We start from the raw sequence: 19,299 nt of genomic DNA, 5'->3' as shown, positions 1-19,299 counted from the left end.
GCGGAAGGATCGCCGGAGCCCAGCAGGTGAGGCTGCGGTGGCCGGGAGCGGCCACTGCACTCCAGTCTGGGCGACAGAGTGAGACTCCAAATTAGGAAAATCTAGTGATTCTAAGCACTGTCACGTTGGGAAGGCCTTTTCTACAGCCATGGTGTCCCTACAGCTGAAGACTGAGAATAATACCGGCAGCCCCACTGCTGCTACCTTACTTGGGGGAGTGGTGGGCACTTTGTGGTACTCATCACAGCCAGACTGTATCACGGTCTGGGTCATGGCATAGGTATGGCTGGCTCCATAATGGAAGGGACCACCTTGTCTTTTCCATCTTCCCTCTCTAAGGCTCAACATACGGTAGCTGCTCCACAGATGTTTGTTAAATGAATGGCCAATGCCATCTTTCAGACCGCCTTGCCAACTTGGCATTTTTGAAGATCACCCTTGTTTGTACTCAAGGGGAAAAATTCCTTCTCTCTTAGTCCCCTTTGCCTAAGTGTGGCAAGAAACTCAGTAGAGCAGCTGCCTTCATGTAGACAACATGATAACATCAAGTTGACTTTAACAAACACAGATAGCCGGGTGTGGTAGCGAGCACCTGTCGTTCCGGCTACTTGGAAGGCTGAGGTGGAAGGATCGCCTGAGCCCAGCAGGTCAACACTGGGGTGGCCGTGAATGTGCCACTGCACTCCAGCCTGGCAACGGAGTGAGACTCCAACTCCAACACACACACACACACACACATGCACAAAACTCATCCAAATGGAAACATGCCCCTATTCTTTTCCTGACCAAGAATGGATCTTTCCAAGGTAGGAAAAGGGGAGGCAGGAGGCAGAAAAACTTCTGTGCTAGGAGCCACAGGAGGAAAGGAACTGAGGACAGGCGCTTAGGGTTGGGGTCCATGTGCTTCTGTGTGGGCTGGCATGAAGATGCAGAAATTGGCTTCAAGGACAGCTGAAGGAAGGGTGGGGACTCTGGCTGCTGCTCTGAAAACTTGCACAAGGGGAGGAGAGCAGTTTTAACAACACCGGCACCTCCCATGGGACGGAGCCCTTGGACCTCTATGGGAAATTACTTCATTATCTCTGGGTGTTGTGTGAGGGGGCTAGGGAAGCCACAGTCAGCGGCCTGACTGATTGACCTCTTGGTCACAGTGAGAGGACACTGCACTTACTCCTCTCTCCCCCCACAAGATAATGCTCAGAGTCTGAAATCACACAGCAGGAGCCCTACACTGCTGGGCTTGGGACCTGGAGACTCCAGAAACACCTTCCCAGGTAAAGATGCTCACACGGGCACATCATCTTAGGGGCTAAGATTTGGTTTTCCTCATTTCTTGTGGGATCTTTGAACCAGTGGCCTAATCCCTCTGAGCCTGTAAGTTCTCGTCTTACAGGGAGGATGACAGCATCTTTACGGGACTGAGAAAGGCTCAGTGAGAACATACTAGAGCATTCTCCAGTGCCCGGCATACAGCATCAGCACTCACTAAATGGTGCCTCTGTGAGGAGGGTGGGTCCACATACTGCCCCTGACCTGCAGACACACTCCCCAGTCCCACACAGACTCTCCAAGGAGGCACAGCCTGCAGACACTACTAGCTACAAAACGTGCCCGCTGCCCGTGGCGCCCCTTGACTGTGGGAGCCCGGCACGAGGGCTTAGGAAGCACTTGGAAAGAATGAGTGATGGCTTCTTGTTGCTGATGTCCTCAAGTGGATAACAAAGCACACTCTTCCTTCCTGGCATCTCCTCCCAGCAGAGGCCAAGTCTGAACGTTCCTGAGATCAGCAAAGCCCTTCCCAAGACACATCTGGGCCTCTCTTCCAGGAGAGAGCGGGAACTGCCTCCTGCCTCCCCAGGGGCCTTGGGGCCGCTCTTTCATCACTCTTTCGTCATATTCTCAGTATGATTTTTAGGAACCAGTGGGCCGCTGGATCCCCACAAGACTGCCGTTCTTTATTCTCTGCGGCCATGAGGTCGTCCACAGACCTGGATCCCATTTCTGGCTTCTGAGAAATGCTGCTTCAGGGTTTTTCTTTAGGACAGAGGCTGTCACGCAGCCCTGACACATTTAAGAAGAGAATCAGCAGTGCTCTCCCACTAAATGGCCCCCTTTTTTCCCCCACCAGACCCTGAGGTTCTTTCTAGCAGGTTCTGCCCTGCACAGGGAGCTTATGACGGTGCCTTGCACGTATGAGAGCTCAGGCAGCATGAAGACATGAAGTGAGAGGGATGCAGACCTGGGCCTGTGCCGCAAGCATGTCCAGGAAATCGCACAGGTTACCTGGGCAATGATGTCCCCGTTCTCGGCATGGACTTGAGCGATGGCCCCCAGCTCTCCCAGGCAAGTGAAGATCTCGTAGAGCTGAAACAGAAATGGGTCTCTGTCACCTTCACCAGTCACTTTTGGGAACCGCACACAAGGGCCAATTAATAGAGTCAGAGCTCAAACAAAAGGGAGAAACCAGAGCAAGTAAGTGAATGACTGGGACAGACATACAGACTAAAATAGGCACGACTAAAGAGGAGTGTCCATCCAAGGACACTTTAGAACAGGGGTCTCCAACCCCCCAGGCCGCAGACCTGTGGACTGGTCCACAGCCTGTTAGGAGCCAGGCCACACAGCAGGAAGTGAATGGTGGGTGAGCAGGTCAGGGTCAGATTAGTGGCAGCATTAGATTCTCATAGGAGCATGAACCCTATTTGAACTGCACATGTGAGGGATCTATGTTGAGTGCTCCTATGAGAATCCAATACCTGATGATCCCCCTCACCATCTGTGGAAAAACTCTTCCATGAAACTGGTCCCTCGTGCCAAAAGCTTGGGGACCACTGCTCTAGGAAACTGTCTACCTAAAGAACCTGCCGTGTCTCCTAGGCAGATAGGACAAAAAGTCATTAAGTACTATCAACCCCTGTCCTCTGCTTCTGGCACACATTTTTAATAATTTTCCCAGTGAGCTGAGCAAAAGAACTTCAGAGTCCTTCTCAACAAATGCTCTCAAAAGCCACCGCAGCCCGCCCAGAAGCTAGAACCCTCATCTCAACATTTCATGGTACATATGCCTTCACCTCCTGACCAGGAGGCACGAGAATTCATTCCTGTATTTCTTCTGAAAACTTAACGTTTATCTAAAACAAACATCTGCCACAAATATCTTAGGGCAAGCTGATAAAATGGCTCCAAATAGTGGAAGGCCCTGCTGCCCAGCACAGCCAAGAACATCACACCTCCACTGGGAAAAGGACGTGTTTGGTGGATGCAAAGCCAGGAATGCCCTTGCTCTTGTCCTTTTAAGAAGACTGCTGCCAGGGGAAATCCTAGCTTTCTGCCTGCCTGGCCATGGGCACCCTGCCTACAGCCTTACTGAAGATGCAGAATGGACTGCAAAGGCTCCAAGGAGCCCTCTGGCCCGGCAGTCTCCCGCTGTGACCACAGTGACTCGTGTTACCAGGGCCAAGGTCATCAGCAGCAATGGGAAATCCATCCACAGCAGATGGGTGGTTACCTCTGTGTTGGACACTTGATACATATCCTTGTAGGCCATGTAAACCATGAAGGAGTTGACCCCTGCAAAAAAGAGGAGGAAGACAGCATTATCACCACTGCCTCCATTGCCCATGGAGCTAAGTATGTTACCCAGGCGCCTGTCCAACATAAAGCAGATACTTGGCATTCTCCAAGAGCAGTTTACTATGCCACCCCTACCCAACCCTGTCAAAGCCACGATTCCTAGGTGATGTTATAGCAGCATGGCCTCTTCTTCTGCGCCTCTTTCCACCACTTCCTCCATTGCCAGTATTTCCCCAGTCCAGAAGATGAGTAAAGTTCAACTGTGCTCAAGGCAGCAGGTGGCATCAAGAGTCACTCCAGCACACCAGCTATGTTGGCACACTGGCGCTGCGCCCCTGGACTCCACCACAGACCGTTCAGTGAGTGCACTTGGGATACCCAACCTCTCTGAGCCTTGGTTTCCTCATCTGTAAGATGGAAAAATAACACGGCCCAACTTCATGAGGTGGGTGTGAACATGCAGGGAGACAGTACATAGAGCTCTTAGCACCGGGCTTGGCATGGAGGTGGTCTCCCTCAATGAACCTTCTGGCATTGAACTGTTTCACTGTGAAGGATGTTGGATCTAAGAGGAGGGCTGAGATATAGACCCTGCCCTCTGGAATAGCAGAGTGACCGGGCAGAAGGCACACTTCACCTTGTGCTTAAATATCTAAGTCTTGAGAGTTAACAGGAAAGAGCTATCAATTTTTACCCCAAACGATCAATATCGTGATTTACAAAAATAGGTGGGACTGGGGAGCAAAGGCTTATTTTGAGGAAAGGAGGGTAATTTTGGTCTCTACCCATTAGGGCCGTCTCAGCCCACAGTGTCCAGGCCAAATGTGGGTTGCCGCTGGAGAACCTCCCAACCCAGAGTGGTTCACCTCAGGACAGCTTTTCCCAACACGAGCCTTCCCAGAAGCCTCTGCATCACTGTGGATTGACCCAGGGCCTTTGGCAGGGAAACGGGTGTTAAAGACATTCATTTTTCCACCCCAGGCGAGATGCTTTGTGTAAAGGGAGACATGGAAAGAAGAGAGGGATTGGTCTCACACCGGTGTCACCAAGGGCTGGGCAGGGTTCATGGGGTGAGGAGAGGAATGAAAGGAAAATCTCTTTTGAGGGGTCACTCTTTCTCCTCCAGCCCCGGGCACACTCTCTCCCTGACTGCCCAGCACGGGTTTCGGGACTGCTCTTCTGACAGCAGCTCTTCATCTTGTGCCATCTGTTCTGCTGCTCTGCATGGGTCTGCGCCCTCTGCTTTGGGTCAGAGGCCATGACTGTCACCTCCCTCAACCCTCGGCTGCCTCACAGCGCTGAGGACACTGCATGCACGTGTGTGAGCATGGTGAGGCTCGGTAACTGATGATGAGGATGTAGACAGAAACAGAGAACAGAAGAACCCACAAAGACAACGGAACTCGAGCCAGGCCCTCACTGAGAGGACATGTCTTGACACACACACGGACCTGCCTCGCACCCTGAGCTCCTGGCCTGAGCACCACCACATCCTTGCTCCCTGCAATATCTTGACTGAAGATGCCAGTGTTGGTTATATAATAGTGATGGCTGGATGTCTGGAGTAAAAATGGCCAGGGTTAAGAAATCCCTCAGCTCAGGTCTGCTTGCCATGTGACCTTACGTAGTAAGGCGAGTTGGCTTTTCCTGACTCGGCTTCTTCCTCCACACAATGGGCAGAACTGGAGGGAGTGCACAAGCAGAGACTTTAGACAGACCTATCGCTTACTAACTCTCTGACCATAAGCTACTTATTCTGAGCCTGTTTCTTCACCCACGAGGTGGACCAGCAAGTCCTGTCTCTTGGGGATCCTGTGAGGAGGAAGGATCCCTCCCTCCAGTACTCAAGGTTCCAGGTACCCAGCAAGGAAGGTGACTCAGATGGGTGGCTGGGGTGGGAAAGGCAAGGAGAAGCCAGGGAGAGAGGGTGTGCGGGCTCACCTTTGTCCCTGACGAGGCTCTGCACCTCCTGCCTGACACTGTCGTTCCAACGGGTGATGTCCACGTGCAGGGAGTAGTCGCAGCAGCTCTTCCCGTCAGCCCACTCACGCCATTTCTCGTAGGCCTCGGACAGGCTGGACTCAGGCTCTGGCACCACATGGTCGACTGGACAACAGAGGCCCCGGTGGGTGACTCAGAAACAGCCTGGCACCTTGGCCTGCTCCTGCTCATAGCTGTGACTGCACTATCAATGTCTCCTGCACACAGACCCCACCTAGAAGGTGCTCCCTGGTAGCTTCCAGTATGCTGACGACTTCAGTGTCATTCAGCTATGTGCCTGTGGGTAATTTACTAACTGCTCTAAGCCTCTGCTTTCTCTCCAGTGATGTGGGTAACAAGGGGGGTGGCGACAGGGTGTAAGAGTGCCTTTCGGGCTGGACGCGGTGGCTCACACCTATAATCCCAGCACTTTGGGAGGCTGAGGTGAGAGGATTGCCTGAGCTCACAGGTTCAAGATCAGCCTGGGCAATTTGGCAAGATCTCATCTCTACAATAAATCAAAAAATAAGTCAGGTGTGGTGGTACACGCACACCCGTAGTTCCAGCTACTTGGAAGGCTGAGGCAGAAAGATTGCCTGAGTCTAGCAGATAGAGGCTGTGGTGTCCGTGAGCGGGCTACTGCACTCCAACATGGGCGACAGAGTGAGACTCCAACCAAAAAAAAAAAAAAAAAAAAAAGAGTGCCTTTCTTCTGAGTCTGTTCTAAGACGAAGTGGGAAAGTGCACATGTGTTGGATAAATGCTGGTCATCCGTAAGAGCCTGTTCTGCACCATTAGTGCTGCTCTGCAGGGCTACTTCTAGTGCCAGAAGCCACACACTCTTCCAAGGGGAAAGGAGGGGCTTCAAGCTACATCAGGGCAGAGGATGAGGCCCTTTGCTGATGCCACGGGAAAGAACTGGTATCAGTCATGTGTGCCCCACACTAGGCCCACCGATCTTATTTTGTGGAAACTTTTCATCAAGAATCTGGTTTCTTTGAGGTCCAACCTACTTTCTCACCTGCAACCACAGATGACTTTTTAAAAAAATAACAGCATCTACAGTTGGTGAGGAAAAGGCAAGTGTGACACTCTCCCAGGCCCCTGGGCAGCTGTGGCAAAGTAGAAGCTAATACAACTTTCCCAAGAATAATTTCAAAATACACATCGGAAACCGGACATTTTTCATACCTTAACCCAATAATTATTCCCATGAATGAGGCTGTATGCAAAAGTTTGTTCCCAAGGGAGCCCAGCAAAATGGCAGGCCAGCATACAGTACATGTAACATGGTCCTACTTTTGCCAAATAGGATAAGGACCATGTAGGTTATCTAGCCCAATTCTCATAGCAACGTGGGACTGTGAGGTTTCTTTTCTCTTTGCCTCCCTCGGGTTTCTCGTTTATTCACAATGGACACAAACACTCTCATGGCTCTGTGTGGGTTTCCACTCCTGTCCCAGGAACTCTGATGTTCCCCCCTGCTCCCTCCAAGCGCAGAGATCGAGCATAATGAGGATGTCAAGGATCGCATGAGGCAGAAAGTCAATCCCAGGCCGCTCACTTCCACAGCCGTCTACCAAAGGCAGCCCAAGTACACGCATCGGACAGCAAGCATGTGGTGCTGCACTAGGGACATCAGGAGCCAGTCAGGGTCCTCATGGGCAGGCAGCTGTGGAGAAGTCAGCTGGTCTCCCCCTGCCGCTGAAGAAAGCTTTGCTCTCCCTGCAGGGCACCTTTTATGGCCTTGGTGTGACTTTCCTGGGCTTCCACACCCAGCTGGCTGAGGCTGAACCCTGCTTGTGCCCTGTCCAAAGGAAGTAAAAGGCAGAGGGTAGTCCTGTTGCTCAGGCTGTCTGCACTCTCAGGGATGTGGACGGTGTGGAAATAAACAGTGCTCTGGCTGACCAAGTTTGGAGCCAGCACTGGCATGGAGCCCAGTTCGTCAAGATTCCTTTGGGCCAGGAAAGACTACCCTGGAATGCTGTGGGCTCAGTAGTCCAGTGGCATGCAGCTCCTTTGGTTTCTTTGGAATTGCAATAGTTACCAGGAAAAAACAAACAAACAAAACAAAAATGAAAAAATAAGGGAAACCTCTCCCACAGATTGCCTAATTTTAAAGATGCTAATTGGTCAAAACTCACAGTGGCCCAGGCAGCTCTTGATGCCGCGGAAGCCCACTGACCTCCCCAGTGCTGCAGGCTCCACTGTTGCCCTGTGTCCTCCCTGCCTCATGCCCACGGTTCTTCCTGTGTGCTCTGCACTCCCCCTTGCAGCCCCAAGTTGCAGTATGAAATAACTCTTTGTCCATACTTCCTAAGTCCACTTTCCCCAGTGACAAACCCAGAGGCCATATTTGTTACTGATTTCCCACCACAGTGGGAGTCCCCCTCACACCCAAGCAGACAGGAGTGGATGGCTGTGCCTCACAAGCCTCGTCTTTGTGGTTCCAGGGAGCTGCCCACTTCCTCACCGCAAGTTGCTTTTCTCTGTCCCACAACCTGAACATGTACAAGGGATCATCAGAGAGCCCTGGAGCTAAAATGCTCATTCAAAAAGGCCCCTGGGGGGCAGGGGTGTGTAAAATCAGAGGACATACTTATCATGGTGGTGCCACCCGCCAAGGCTGCCTTTGTCCCTTGGAAGAAGTCGTCCACCGTAGTCATGCCTTTGTATGGCATCTGGAAGTGGGTGTGGACGTCGATGCCTCCAGGGAGCACCATCTTCCCATTGGCTTCGATGGTCTTCACTCCTCCAGGCACAATCAGATTGTCTCCAATTTGCCTGGTGAGACAGTGAGGAACTGGTCATTTAAAAGCAACTTCCAAGACAGACAAAGAGTCATAAAGATTTTAGACAGTGTTATGATTTTAGACAGTGTTATTTATAATTTACCAAAGTAATCTTCACAAGTGACTCACAAGCTTAGCATTCTGCAAACAAAGATAGACATAGACACAGAAAGCAATTATTATGGACATAGAACAACCTGCTCTGCCATACGGTGGGGCCACGAGTCCTGGCTTACTACTGCAGCACCAGCCATTGATAGTGTCTAGAATATAGAGCGGGTAATCAATATTTTTTAAAATAGGTGGTTTTATTATTCCTTTCATGTTGCTATCTATTTAAGTGAAGGGTGAGGAATAAGACTTGGAGAAGGCTCTAAAGCGTGTAAGGCAAGGAACTGCTGGGAGACACTGAAGAAGGCAGTGAAGCGCTTAAAGAGCAAGTGTGAGAATTCAGGGGCCTTCTATGCAGGTTCACCTGTGATCCCAACAAAGGACTCTGTCTGGGTCATTTCCCAACTCAGTCTTCCCTCTCAACCTCACCCTCCCTGATTATTCATCAGTCCATCAAAGCTAGCAGCAGATTCCCAAGGAGAAGTCAAAGATGCAGATGCCACTGGCAGCATTACATGGTCCACATCCCAGAGAAGCTATAAGTCAAGGAACAGGACCATGTCAACCTCCACCAGACACGTCCTCACCAGGAAGCTTCAGATCATCCCAGAGAGGGGTGGGGTTGGCGGGCACTGAGGCAGGAATCAAAGCAATGAGTATCTCAAAGGCATACTCCCAAGGGAAGTGACAAATGTGAGTCCCACACAGCTATGACAGTCCCACACACTGTTATTTACAGATTGTTCACTGTTGCCTGGTTTACATGTGGTACCACGTCCTTGACTTCAACAGCTGGTCCACCCTGTCCACAGTGGGTTCCAGGTAGACCTATGGTTCATAAGCCTCTACACAACCATTAACATCTTCCACCTTGGGACAGATGTTCCCATTGTCCTTGCCATGGATACTTTCCCATGTGTTCATGACAAGCCAAGAAAGACACTCTTGGGGCAGTATGAGGTCCACCACTGGCCTTCTAAGCTCTAAGTTCTGCACAAAATAAAGTATTCCTGACATCTCTAAGAGATCAATTCTGCCACATCCCCACTGGGCCATGCCAGAGCCCCCACCACTCAAGCACGCTGTAGAAGAACACAGCCTCTGATCCTCCCTCCGTCTTTGTCCAGACATGGGCCAGTCCTGTTACCCTCTCTCACTGCCTTTCCTCTGGGGGAAACTGAGGACCAAGGGCATGAAGAGATGCCCACTCTGTGAGCATACTGATGTGTGTTTTCACCCATGTTAACAACGAGCTTAACACAAGTGCTGAAACAAAAGCGACCTCCCCTTTGTCCCCACTGCACCAACCAAGGCTATGCTAACCCCTGAAGGCTCAGCTCTCACATCTCCTGTCACATCTCTGCTGACAGCCAAGCCCACTGATGAAGAGCACGACTGTGCTTGGGAGGAAGGGCTCTGCCAGTTCCCAGCTGTATGACCTCAACCTCACTGTGCCTCAGTTCTTTCCTCTGTAAAATGTACTCCTCCATAGGACCGTGGTATACATTAAGTGTGGATATATGGTGAGCCCATAGGACATTGCTAGGCACCTACGAGTTCAATATATCAGCTCCTATAATTAATAGTAGCTCTTTTATTAATTGAATATTGTTGTTGCTGTTACCTGTAACATTAGGCCCTATGCACATATACAGATATCCCAGTTCCTGTAAGAGACTGTGTGGTCCCTGGGGGAACAGAGCATGGTGATCTTGCCCCAGTGAGATCTACTATAGCATGTGACAGATGCAGCATGGGTCCCATGTCTTCCTCACCACCTGAACACAGCAGATGCTCCACAAATACAGACAACCAACTATGTAACTCTTGGAAGAAATGACTGCTAATCTTATGCTCTGTGAGGTAAAAATGTTGTTGGAAGATATACAAAATTTCAGGACTGGATGAAGATCACGTTTATTCAACCTTTTCTCTGCCACTAACACACACACAAGATTGTTAAATTCCTTCTGGAACATCCTTGGCAAGTGGCCTTGTCTTTCGCATAGAGATGGCACAAAGGATTCGTCTTGCATGCTCAGCTCTGGTGGGGGACTGGTGCCTGCAGTAGTATGAAGATGGATTCCGAACATGTACTCGAGGCTCAACTTCAAACATTCTGTGATGAATTAGTGATGCCTATCCTGATTTCTGAAATGAGGGGGAAGCACGTGGTACTAAATCGTTCCCATCGCTACAGATCTCTAAATGAGAGAACGTGCTACCTCCAAAGATGCCAAGTGTATATAAAAATCCTTTAGTAATAGAAAAATATAAAATCAATTATGGCTTATGTTTTGAATAAATTGTTGTTTTACATTGTTTGGTCTGCCTATTTTCCATTTCTCTTCCTTCTATTATGAAAAAGTAATGATGTAAATTGGCAAGGCAACAATGAACAAATATCTTCGTTCTTGCATTTGTTCATTCATGAATTCATTCACTCACTCACTCAATGTATTTGGCCAATACATTGACCTTTTGCAAGTGATTGACTCTCTCGGCGCCTCTTTTTCCTCATCTGAAAAAAGGGAATAATAGCACAGAGTTTATGTGTCATAGGCTTGCTAGCCGACTGAATGAGACATGAGACACAGCATGGGAAACACAGTGTGGCACATACTACACACTCAATGAGCAGTAGCTCTCATCAGAACTCTATGTGCTGGGTCCTGAGTCAAGGAATGGTACCACGGAGATGAACAAGATGTGGTCCTTGCTCTCAAGGGGGACTAGCAGTGACTGAATTGCTATGACTGATAAAAGCACAGGCTGCTTTGAAAGTACACAGAAGGGGAAGCTAGCCTCGACTTGGGCCCTGGTAAAGAACGTCTGCCTGCAGAAAATTATATCGAAGCCAAGTTTTCAAAGGTAAATAAGAGATCTCCTTAACCAAATCTTAGATAGCCAATGAAGTTAAATAATCTACCCAGTACTTTGGGAGGCTGAGGTGAGAGGACTGCCTGAGCCCGTGGGTTCGAGACCAGCCTAGGCAACATGGCGAGATCTCATCTCTACAATAATTTAAAAAATTAGCTGGGCGTGGTAGTGCATGCCTGTAGTTCCAGCTACTTGGAAGGCTGAGGTGCCTGAGCCCAGCAGATCAAGGCTGTGGTGGCCAGGAACATGCCACTGCACTCCAGCTTGGGTGATAGAGTGAGACTCCTACTCAAAAAAAAAAAATCTAAAAATAAGGCTGAGTGAGGCCAGAGGTGGCTAATAGGGTAGATTAGATATACTAGTCCTAAAAACACCTTATCAGTGTTTGCCTTATGGGATAAAAGACTGTGTAAATTGAATCCTCTTTTTTTAAAAAATTTTTTATTTTAAAGATGTGGGGTACAAGTCAGGATTAGGTATACAAATGTTCATTATGCTGAGCCCGCGGGTTTGATACCCGCCTCGGCAACTTGGCGAGACCTCATCTCTACAATAAATCAAAAATCAGCCAGGTGTAGTAGCGCGTGCCTGTAATTCCGGCTACTCGGAAGGCTGAGGTGGAAGGATTGCCGGAGCCCAGCAGGTCGAGGCTGTAGTGGCCAGGAGCGGCTACTGCACTCCAGTCTAGGCGACAGAGTAAGACTCCCACTCAAAATAAATAAACAAATGTTCATTATGCAGGCACCCTTGTTGATGAGGTGTGTCCCCCACTTACCTGGCAGATTTGAAGCCCCTTTTAAAGATCACAATGTAAGGGACATATACCACATAAAGTTACCTGGCTGTGCTGCTTACAGGTAGCCAATAGCAGCCCATTCCGTGCAGGAACTCTATGCCCCTAATGACTATTTGGAAATCTTGTTGAAGCACATGTCCTGTCTGTGCTCTGCCCATCTAAATCTCACTTTTAGGTCAAAGATCAGTTTAAATACGCTTCTTACCCCCAAAACCTTCTTTCTAGGTGAAATTCTCCTTTCTGTGCACTCCTAAATCACTTGTTCTGATTTCAGCCCCTCGGATACCTGTTACACAAGTCCTTATATTTTTAGGGTGCACATTTTTCAGCAGCCTTAAGGACAGTGGCCATATCTTCCATTTTTTGTGACCTGTAGTGTCCAACAATATCATCTACACAAAGGGGCCTCCGACATCTTTCTGTTTATTAAACTCAGTTTTTCCAGTTCAGTTATCTAATCCAAGTCTTTTCCTGTACTGCTATGAGGAGAGAAGCAGAAAAAGATAAAGAGAAGGGTTTTATATACGTACTTTATTAAGCCATCTTCCATGTAAATATCAGCATAAAAGGATTGATCATCATTGACAATCCTGCCTCCCTTGATGAGGAGACGGTCACTCTGGAAAAGAAGGAAAGCATAAGTTATTCTCACAGTTAAGATTTCAGAGGAGAGTAGTCTGCCAAGGTTTTCCTGATTCATTGTTCCAGACGTCTAGTAGAAACATATTATCTATAGACATCTGTGTGCTCACACACTCAACATTTAAACTAAATGTACCTGTTGGGGACCCAGTCTTTCTCGTTTTCCCGTAATTCAAATTGTTCTAGAGTTTCACCTCTTGCTTCTGCAACTTATCATGGCCTCTTGGAAACATAGCTACTCAAGTATGCAAGACATTCCTTATATTATATTTTCTGGTTCAATAGGCACTAAATATTTAAAGTAGGATAATATATGTCTCAGTGCCTAGCACAGTCTGGTACTCTTAACACTCAATGGTGATCCTCAAAAATAAAATTTAGGATTAGGTATACAATGAGGCAAGCTTTTAACAGTATTTATAATGACATGAAGACATGCTTAGATCATGTTACGTTTAAAATTCCAGATACTTAGGCATGTATGCACACAGAGTTGTGAAATGTGTAAGTCTTGTCTTGGAAACAAGACATCTATGGTATTTAACTCACTGGAGAAATTATGCAAAATTTATATTTGCCCCATTATACTCAGTATTTCTCACATTTTTGAGTGTATTTCTTTATTGCTTTAACTGTGAGAAAAATAAAGTCTTTTTACAAATTATAACTTAGATAAAATTTGGATAAGTGGTCCAGGTGGAAACAATGCAAATACGCTCCAAAGTTATAAACAAAATAAACACATATTTTATATATGTCATGAGAGGCACAAATCAGTGTCAGCTCTACAGAGCACACACTTCATTAAATAAATGAAACTTATACTGGAATATGAGGGATGGATGCAGCATTGCTGGGTTTGTGGAGGAGAAAAGAATTCCTAGGAGCCTGGCTGTGTGGAGCTTCAGCATGAACAAAGAATAGGATGCTGGATCCTGCGTGGAAAGTTCAGCTTAAAAGACTTCAGCTCCCTCTATCTATCCATCATCTACCCACTCACCCGTCCATCAGTTCAACTACCCATCCAGCTGCCCATCTACCAGCCTACCTGCCCATCAACCATTCATTCATCTATCCATCCATCCATCCATCCATCCATCCACTCATCATCCATTCATTCACCCACCCACTCACCCACCCATCCATCCATCCATCATCCATCCATCCATCCATCCATCCACCCACCCACCCATCTGTCCACTCATCTACCCACTTACCCATCCATCCATCTACCAACCCACCTACCTCTCCCACTCATCCACTCATCATCCATCCATCCACCCACACACCAACTCTTCCATCCATCCATCCATCCATCCAACCACCCATTCATTACCAGGCCATGGCGTTACAGAACTTTAAGGGGAAGTATGGCGATAAAGTCAACAAAACAATGTAAAATTGTATTAAATGTCATAGATGATAAGGCAGTGGGGCTTGTTTCGACAGAGGCTGGAAAAGGTCTTTTTAGGGGTGGGAGGAACAGCATATGCAGAAGCCCTGAAGTAGGAATACATTTTGCTTCTTTGAAAGCCTCAAAAAGATCAATGTGGAAGGAGCTTAGGGTTCAAAGAAGAAAGTGACAGGTGAGAAAGGTGGGGAGATGGGCAGGCTCATTGTCCTGGGATTGCTAGGAGTTGGAGTGTGAATGGAAATACACTGAGACACATAGAAGGACTGTGAGCAGGGGAGTGGAGCCCTGTGTGCAGGAGACCATCTTCACGCTGCTCAGGGCAAATGTGCTCCATGGCCACATGACTATGGAATTAAGGGCTGTCAATCAGTGGAACAAGGGCAAGAAGACAGACAGGACTACCACCATCACTCTCTTGATGCTGATTTCTGGACCGTCTGAGAACCTCAGCCTTCAGAGGATAGAAGCTGTGAGGTGAGGAAGCCCCACAGACAAGCTGGCTTGTGGATTCAGAAGTGACAGGGCCTGAAGGTGAGCGTGGAAGGTTGGCCCACCCGGAATTCAGAAAATCACCACTCAGCTTCTCCCACTTGCAAGGTATTGTATGAGAATAAGACATTCCATCAGGCCATATTGTCAGGAGAAAGGAGTTTTAAAAGATACAGATCCATGGGGTGTCTAGAAAAATCCTCATATGTGGCAGAGAGACTGCTAAGGAGGTCAAGCAGCAACGCCTACCACATATGGTATACACGTCCCCCACACTCTGGTCTCTGCCCACAAGTCACTCTCTTTCTATCATGCACTGCCTGGTATTTTAGACAGAGGGAAATCAATGAAACATGCAGTCCTAGTTACGTATCAGGTTCTCTAGCCTTTGGGTCTTTGCACATATATCCTCTGTGTCTTTTCGTCTATTCACCTGGCAGCTAGCAACCATCTTCTCTGTCACCTCCAGTCACAGGTCTTCCCCAGGAGGCATTCCCTGACCCTCTGGGAAGATTTCACCTGCTCCCACTGCAATTTAGTTGGAACAGTTACAATTTTTCTATAGTAGTTGATTTATTGTTCGATGATCCCCTGACGACACCAAAGGTCCTTTCGTCCTGAAACCATGTATCATTCCATCTTTCCACCTTCCTTCCTGGAACCCATCACAGACAGCTGCCACATATTGGTCAGGTGAGTGGGTGAAGGGGAGACACAGGAGGCTGTATTATAACTGCATGATAGAAAGGCATCTGAGGCAGAAAATTATGTGAGGTGATCAGACAATGGGAATTTTCAGAAAAAAAGAGAAGGCTGTTGAAATCTACTATTTTAGCAGTGCTGCAAAATCACAAGGCAGTCCTAGGTCTGTGCTTCCAAACTAGTATGCACATTAGAAAAATGCACATCCCCAGGCCCTGCTCTGGGTCAGCAATCTGTGTTCGATATGCTCCACCGCTGGCTCTAAGCAGCCATCAGCCTGCCTGACACCACGTCACAGCCCAGCCCTGGGAGGCGACCCCACACAGCTCCGTGTGTCTGTGGAGGTGACAGACCAGCAACAACAGGGGCGTCATCATAACAACAATCCTGGTAGGGCAACCCTCTCAGGTCCCTCCCACGGTGGGGGCTTTTCTGTCCTCTCAATAAATCTTGCTTTCCAAAAAAGAGGCCAATCATGGTTAACTCCAAATGCTCCCTCTCAGCTCCGTGCTTTCTGATTGTCTTTATCTTGTCAGTGAAGGTCTGAACTAAACTGGGTTCTGAAAAGGGGCCAGTTTCTGTCTGGACTGGAGTCAGTTATGAAATACGACCAGCCTAGGGACATCCAGCCCTGAACCACAGGTGTGATCTCACACCCTTCTACAAGCGCCACGTGTCAGTAGAGAGGCAAAGGCCACCTCAGGCCTATGTGCATCGGGGGACAATAAGAGCTGATCCCGGTGGAATTAACACCATTGAGATGGTGTCACCGGAAACTCTTCAAATGATCATTAAATAAGCACTCTCTGCCTCAAAAATCTGGAATCTAAACAGAATCTAAGCAAAGACAAATGACAGGCCTGGTTTAGGTTTCAGAGAATGGAGTAACAAAATCTTTGCTCCATGGACGGTAAGTATTATTATTTGTTTTGTCATGCAGAGCATAAATATCAAAATCTGTACTCACAGAGCTCAAAAAACGCTTCCCCTGGGGGTCCTCAGCTTGCTACCACCCCCCTAAAAATACTTGATTAATGTTAACTCTTTCCATGCAAGGAAAAATCGCTGCAGGAGTCTGAAAGGCAGTTTTCGGGCTAGGCACTGAGGAATGTGGACTGGGGATGACATAACTACCGGTCACCCACAGGCCACATAAAATCAAACTTCACTGAATGCAAAGGACATCTGTCTATGAATTCACACACCAGCCCTACAGGTAAACACATGCTAGGTTCAAAAACCAACATGATGAACAAACCTCATACCTATGAATAGGAGTCATCCTCTGTGATGAATGCAGCTCTGTGGGGTCTTTGCTTCCTGCTCCTGGCAGCCGAGGCAGCCAAGCACCCAAATACCCAGAGCTGATACCTGAGGGGTCACATGGTATCATTTGGAGCTCAGCATCTTTCTCGCATCATGACATTCATAAGGAATGATAGTACTTCTAGAGCACACTGTGGTAATCTGGAGGGTGTCTGGAGCCCCAAATGAAGCTATTCAGAGCCTCAAGCAACCAGTCGGGGGCTCAGTCTTAGGCTCTGCATAGCCACTGTGGGCTGAGTGTGTCACTGCCTTGTAGCCCAGTGGGGCGCCAGGTGCACCAGCTGGCAAGCTTGGATCCAGCTGGGTCTCCCACTACTGGAGAACCAGACTGACCACTTAGCTAGGTGTTAACCTAACCATCAGGTCTTAACCTCTCAGAGCTTCAGTGGTTTCAACAGACCAGAGTGGACAATGATACCCAGCTTACCTCACAGGGTGACTGCCAGGAATGAGGAAAAAAAGTATGTGTGTGTGTGTGTGTGTGTGTGTGTGTGTGTGTGTGTGTGTGTGTGAGAGAGAGAGAGAGAGAGAGAGAGAGAGAGAGAGAGAGAGACAGAGAGAGATTTAGCATACAGTAAATAGTCCATAAATATTATATTTACCCTAATAAAATATTTAAGTACTTTTACTTTTTTAAAGCCTCAAGAATTGTGGTGAGTGACTATTGCTCCCGTTTTCCAAATGGGGAGACGTTCGCCACTCCAGGTGACAGGTTTGAGTAGTACCAGCTGGAAGGAATCCAGGTCTCCCACCCATGGCACCACACTGAATCCCCAAGGCCACTGTACCAAGTATGTTTAAGCCTCAGACATGCCACCCCCTTCGACAGGGCTCTTCTTGGTTTGACACTGAATCTGACTGTTCCAGTGCTGAAACTGCTGACAAGTTCTCTGTAGTGGGCACTTTAGGAATCCAGTCGGTAACTTCTAAGCCACTACTTATAAAATCAATGCATTTGAACTGCCCCTTATGGCCTGCATGTGTTAATGCAGTTTATAAAGGGACCTAATTTACAACCCAGGTAGCACAGGCCCTTAAAGTGTGATAAAAGTCTAACTTTTTTTCCTGCATTAGGGTATAAAAATTAGGAAAGTCAACTATAGTCAGAGCTCATGAGAGAGAGGGAGAGAAAGACCGACAGACAGAGGAATAAAGAAAAGAAAGAAAGGAAGAGAGAGAGGAGGAGGAAAAGAAGAAGAGAAAAAGAAAGGAAGAAAGAAAGGAAGGAGGCAAGGAGAATAGGGGAGGCAGTAAACCCTATTACAAGGGGTATTGTTAAGAATGACTGATCCCAATGAAGATAGGGAATGCAAAGACAGAATCTGGAACTGAAAGCCCATTGGAGAGGTTGTTTTCCACTTTAGTTTCCCCTTCTCGTCTTCAATGTAAAGAACGTAAATCACCACCTCTATCTATCAGAGGGGATGAGAACGCACTTCCCAGAGAAACCCTCCATGGTCTTCTCTCCAGTCAACAAGACCAGTGTAAGAACAGCGCTTAAGACGCATCTGTCTACTCCGCAGACATTCCAGCAGCTCAGAATAAAAACTATGATCCTATGAAGATAATACACGATGAAGTTACCTTCATTTGCAAAGCACAGACTCTAATCCTCTCAGTGGGGATTCAAAATCCTTTTAAAATCCAGATGAAGGCACAGGTGGTTATTTAAAATAAATTCCCCTTTGGGCAATTAGATTTGACTTCCTAAAAACACTCCCACTCTTAAGAAAACAGCAAGATGGATGGACTACATGGATGAAAACTTGTTTTTCTTCCCCCAAAGCAGCATGAATTCAAGAAGAGAGAGAAAACCAGGCGTTCTAAGATATTCCAGGTGATTTGACGTGGGACTAGGGAAAAGGTCCAAATGGACTCTCAGCAGACAAGAGTTCTTGTCCTGGCTCTGTTTATTAAGTATGTGACATACAGACCTGAGGGTGAATTCTTGTGCTGCCAACACTATGCCTGGATAAGCAACTCCACCTCTCTGGGCTTCAGTGACCACACAGTGACCAGCAGGGACAATGATAACTTTTTTTTTTTTGAGTTGGAGTCTCACTCTGTCGCCCAGACTGGAGTGCAGTGGCCGCTCCCGGCCACCGCAGCCTCGACCTGCTGGGCTCCGGCGATCCTTCCGCCTCAGCCTTCCGAGTAGCTGGAACTACAGGCATGCGCTACCATGCCCGCCTGATTTTTTGATTTATTATAGAGATGAAGTCTCGCTTTTGAGAGTGCTGGCAAGGATGATGGGCTCACGATGTGCAGAAGGCTGACCTCTGCGGTCATCTGTGAATGCCCAATACACGTGAGCCACCACCATCATTTCTTACAATTACAACCAGCTGCTGTAAGACGCCTCTTACACACACTCAAAAAGAACTGAGCAACACTTTGTGAACCAAAATGGAACAGACCTCGCCAGCAAGGGAATCCTAGGCTCCAGCCAGCACTTAGCAACTGTTCTCATTCTCAGCTCCTGCAGCCAGCAGTGAAGTTCAGCCCAGACTTCCCTCTTGAAGCCCACCCCCACAGGGCAAGTTCCCATGGCCCCTCCAGGTCACCCTTCCTCTATAAATGAGCCCTCATGAGGA

At 48.0% G+C, this 19,299-nt stretch overlaps 1 protein-coding gene across 1 annotated transcript in view; it reads right to left on the bottom strand.

Moving 5' to 3' along the window:
* The window catches only part of DPYSL3 (dihydropyrimidinase like 3), a 56,102-nt gene that overhangs the window by 17,365 nt on the left and 19,438 nt on the right, over window positions 1-19,299 (bottom strand). The window contains exons 2-6 of the mRNA XM_008069927.2: window positions 12,663-12,751; window positions 8,153-8,337; window positions 5,515-5,679; window positions 3,509-3,570; window positions 2,284-2,364 (exon numbers count right to left, since the gene is read on the bottom strand). Coding sequence (XP_008068118.1) covers window positions 2,284-2,364; window positions 3,509-3,570; window positions 5,515-5,679; window positions 8,153-8,337; window positions 12,663-12,682 — 513 coding nt within the window. The 5' untranslated portion in view covers window positions 12,683-12,751. The remainder of the gene's footprint in view (window positions 1-2,283; window positions 2,365-3,508; window positions 3,571-5,514; window positions 5,680-8,152; window positions 8,338-12,662; window positions 12,752-19,299) is intronic.

Source organism: Carlito syrichta, unplaced genomic scaffold (assembly GCF_000164805.1).
Source record: "Carlito syrichta isolate Samal-C Ts95f unplaced genomic scaffold, Tarsius_syrichta-2.0.1 Scaffold312553, whole genome shotgun sequence".
In the NCBI taxonomy this organism is placed as follows: Eukaryota; Metazoa; Chordata; class Mammalia; order Primates; family Tarsiidae; genus Carlito; species Carlito syrichta.
Note: the sequence above shows the minus strand (reverse complement) of the source record. Positions and strands in the feature narration are given on the sequence as shown.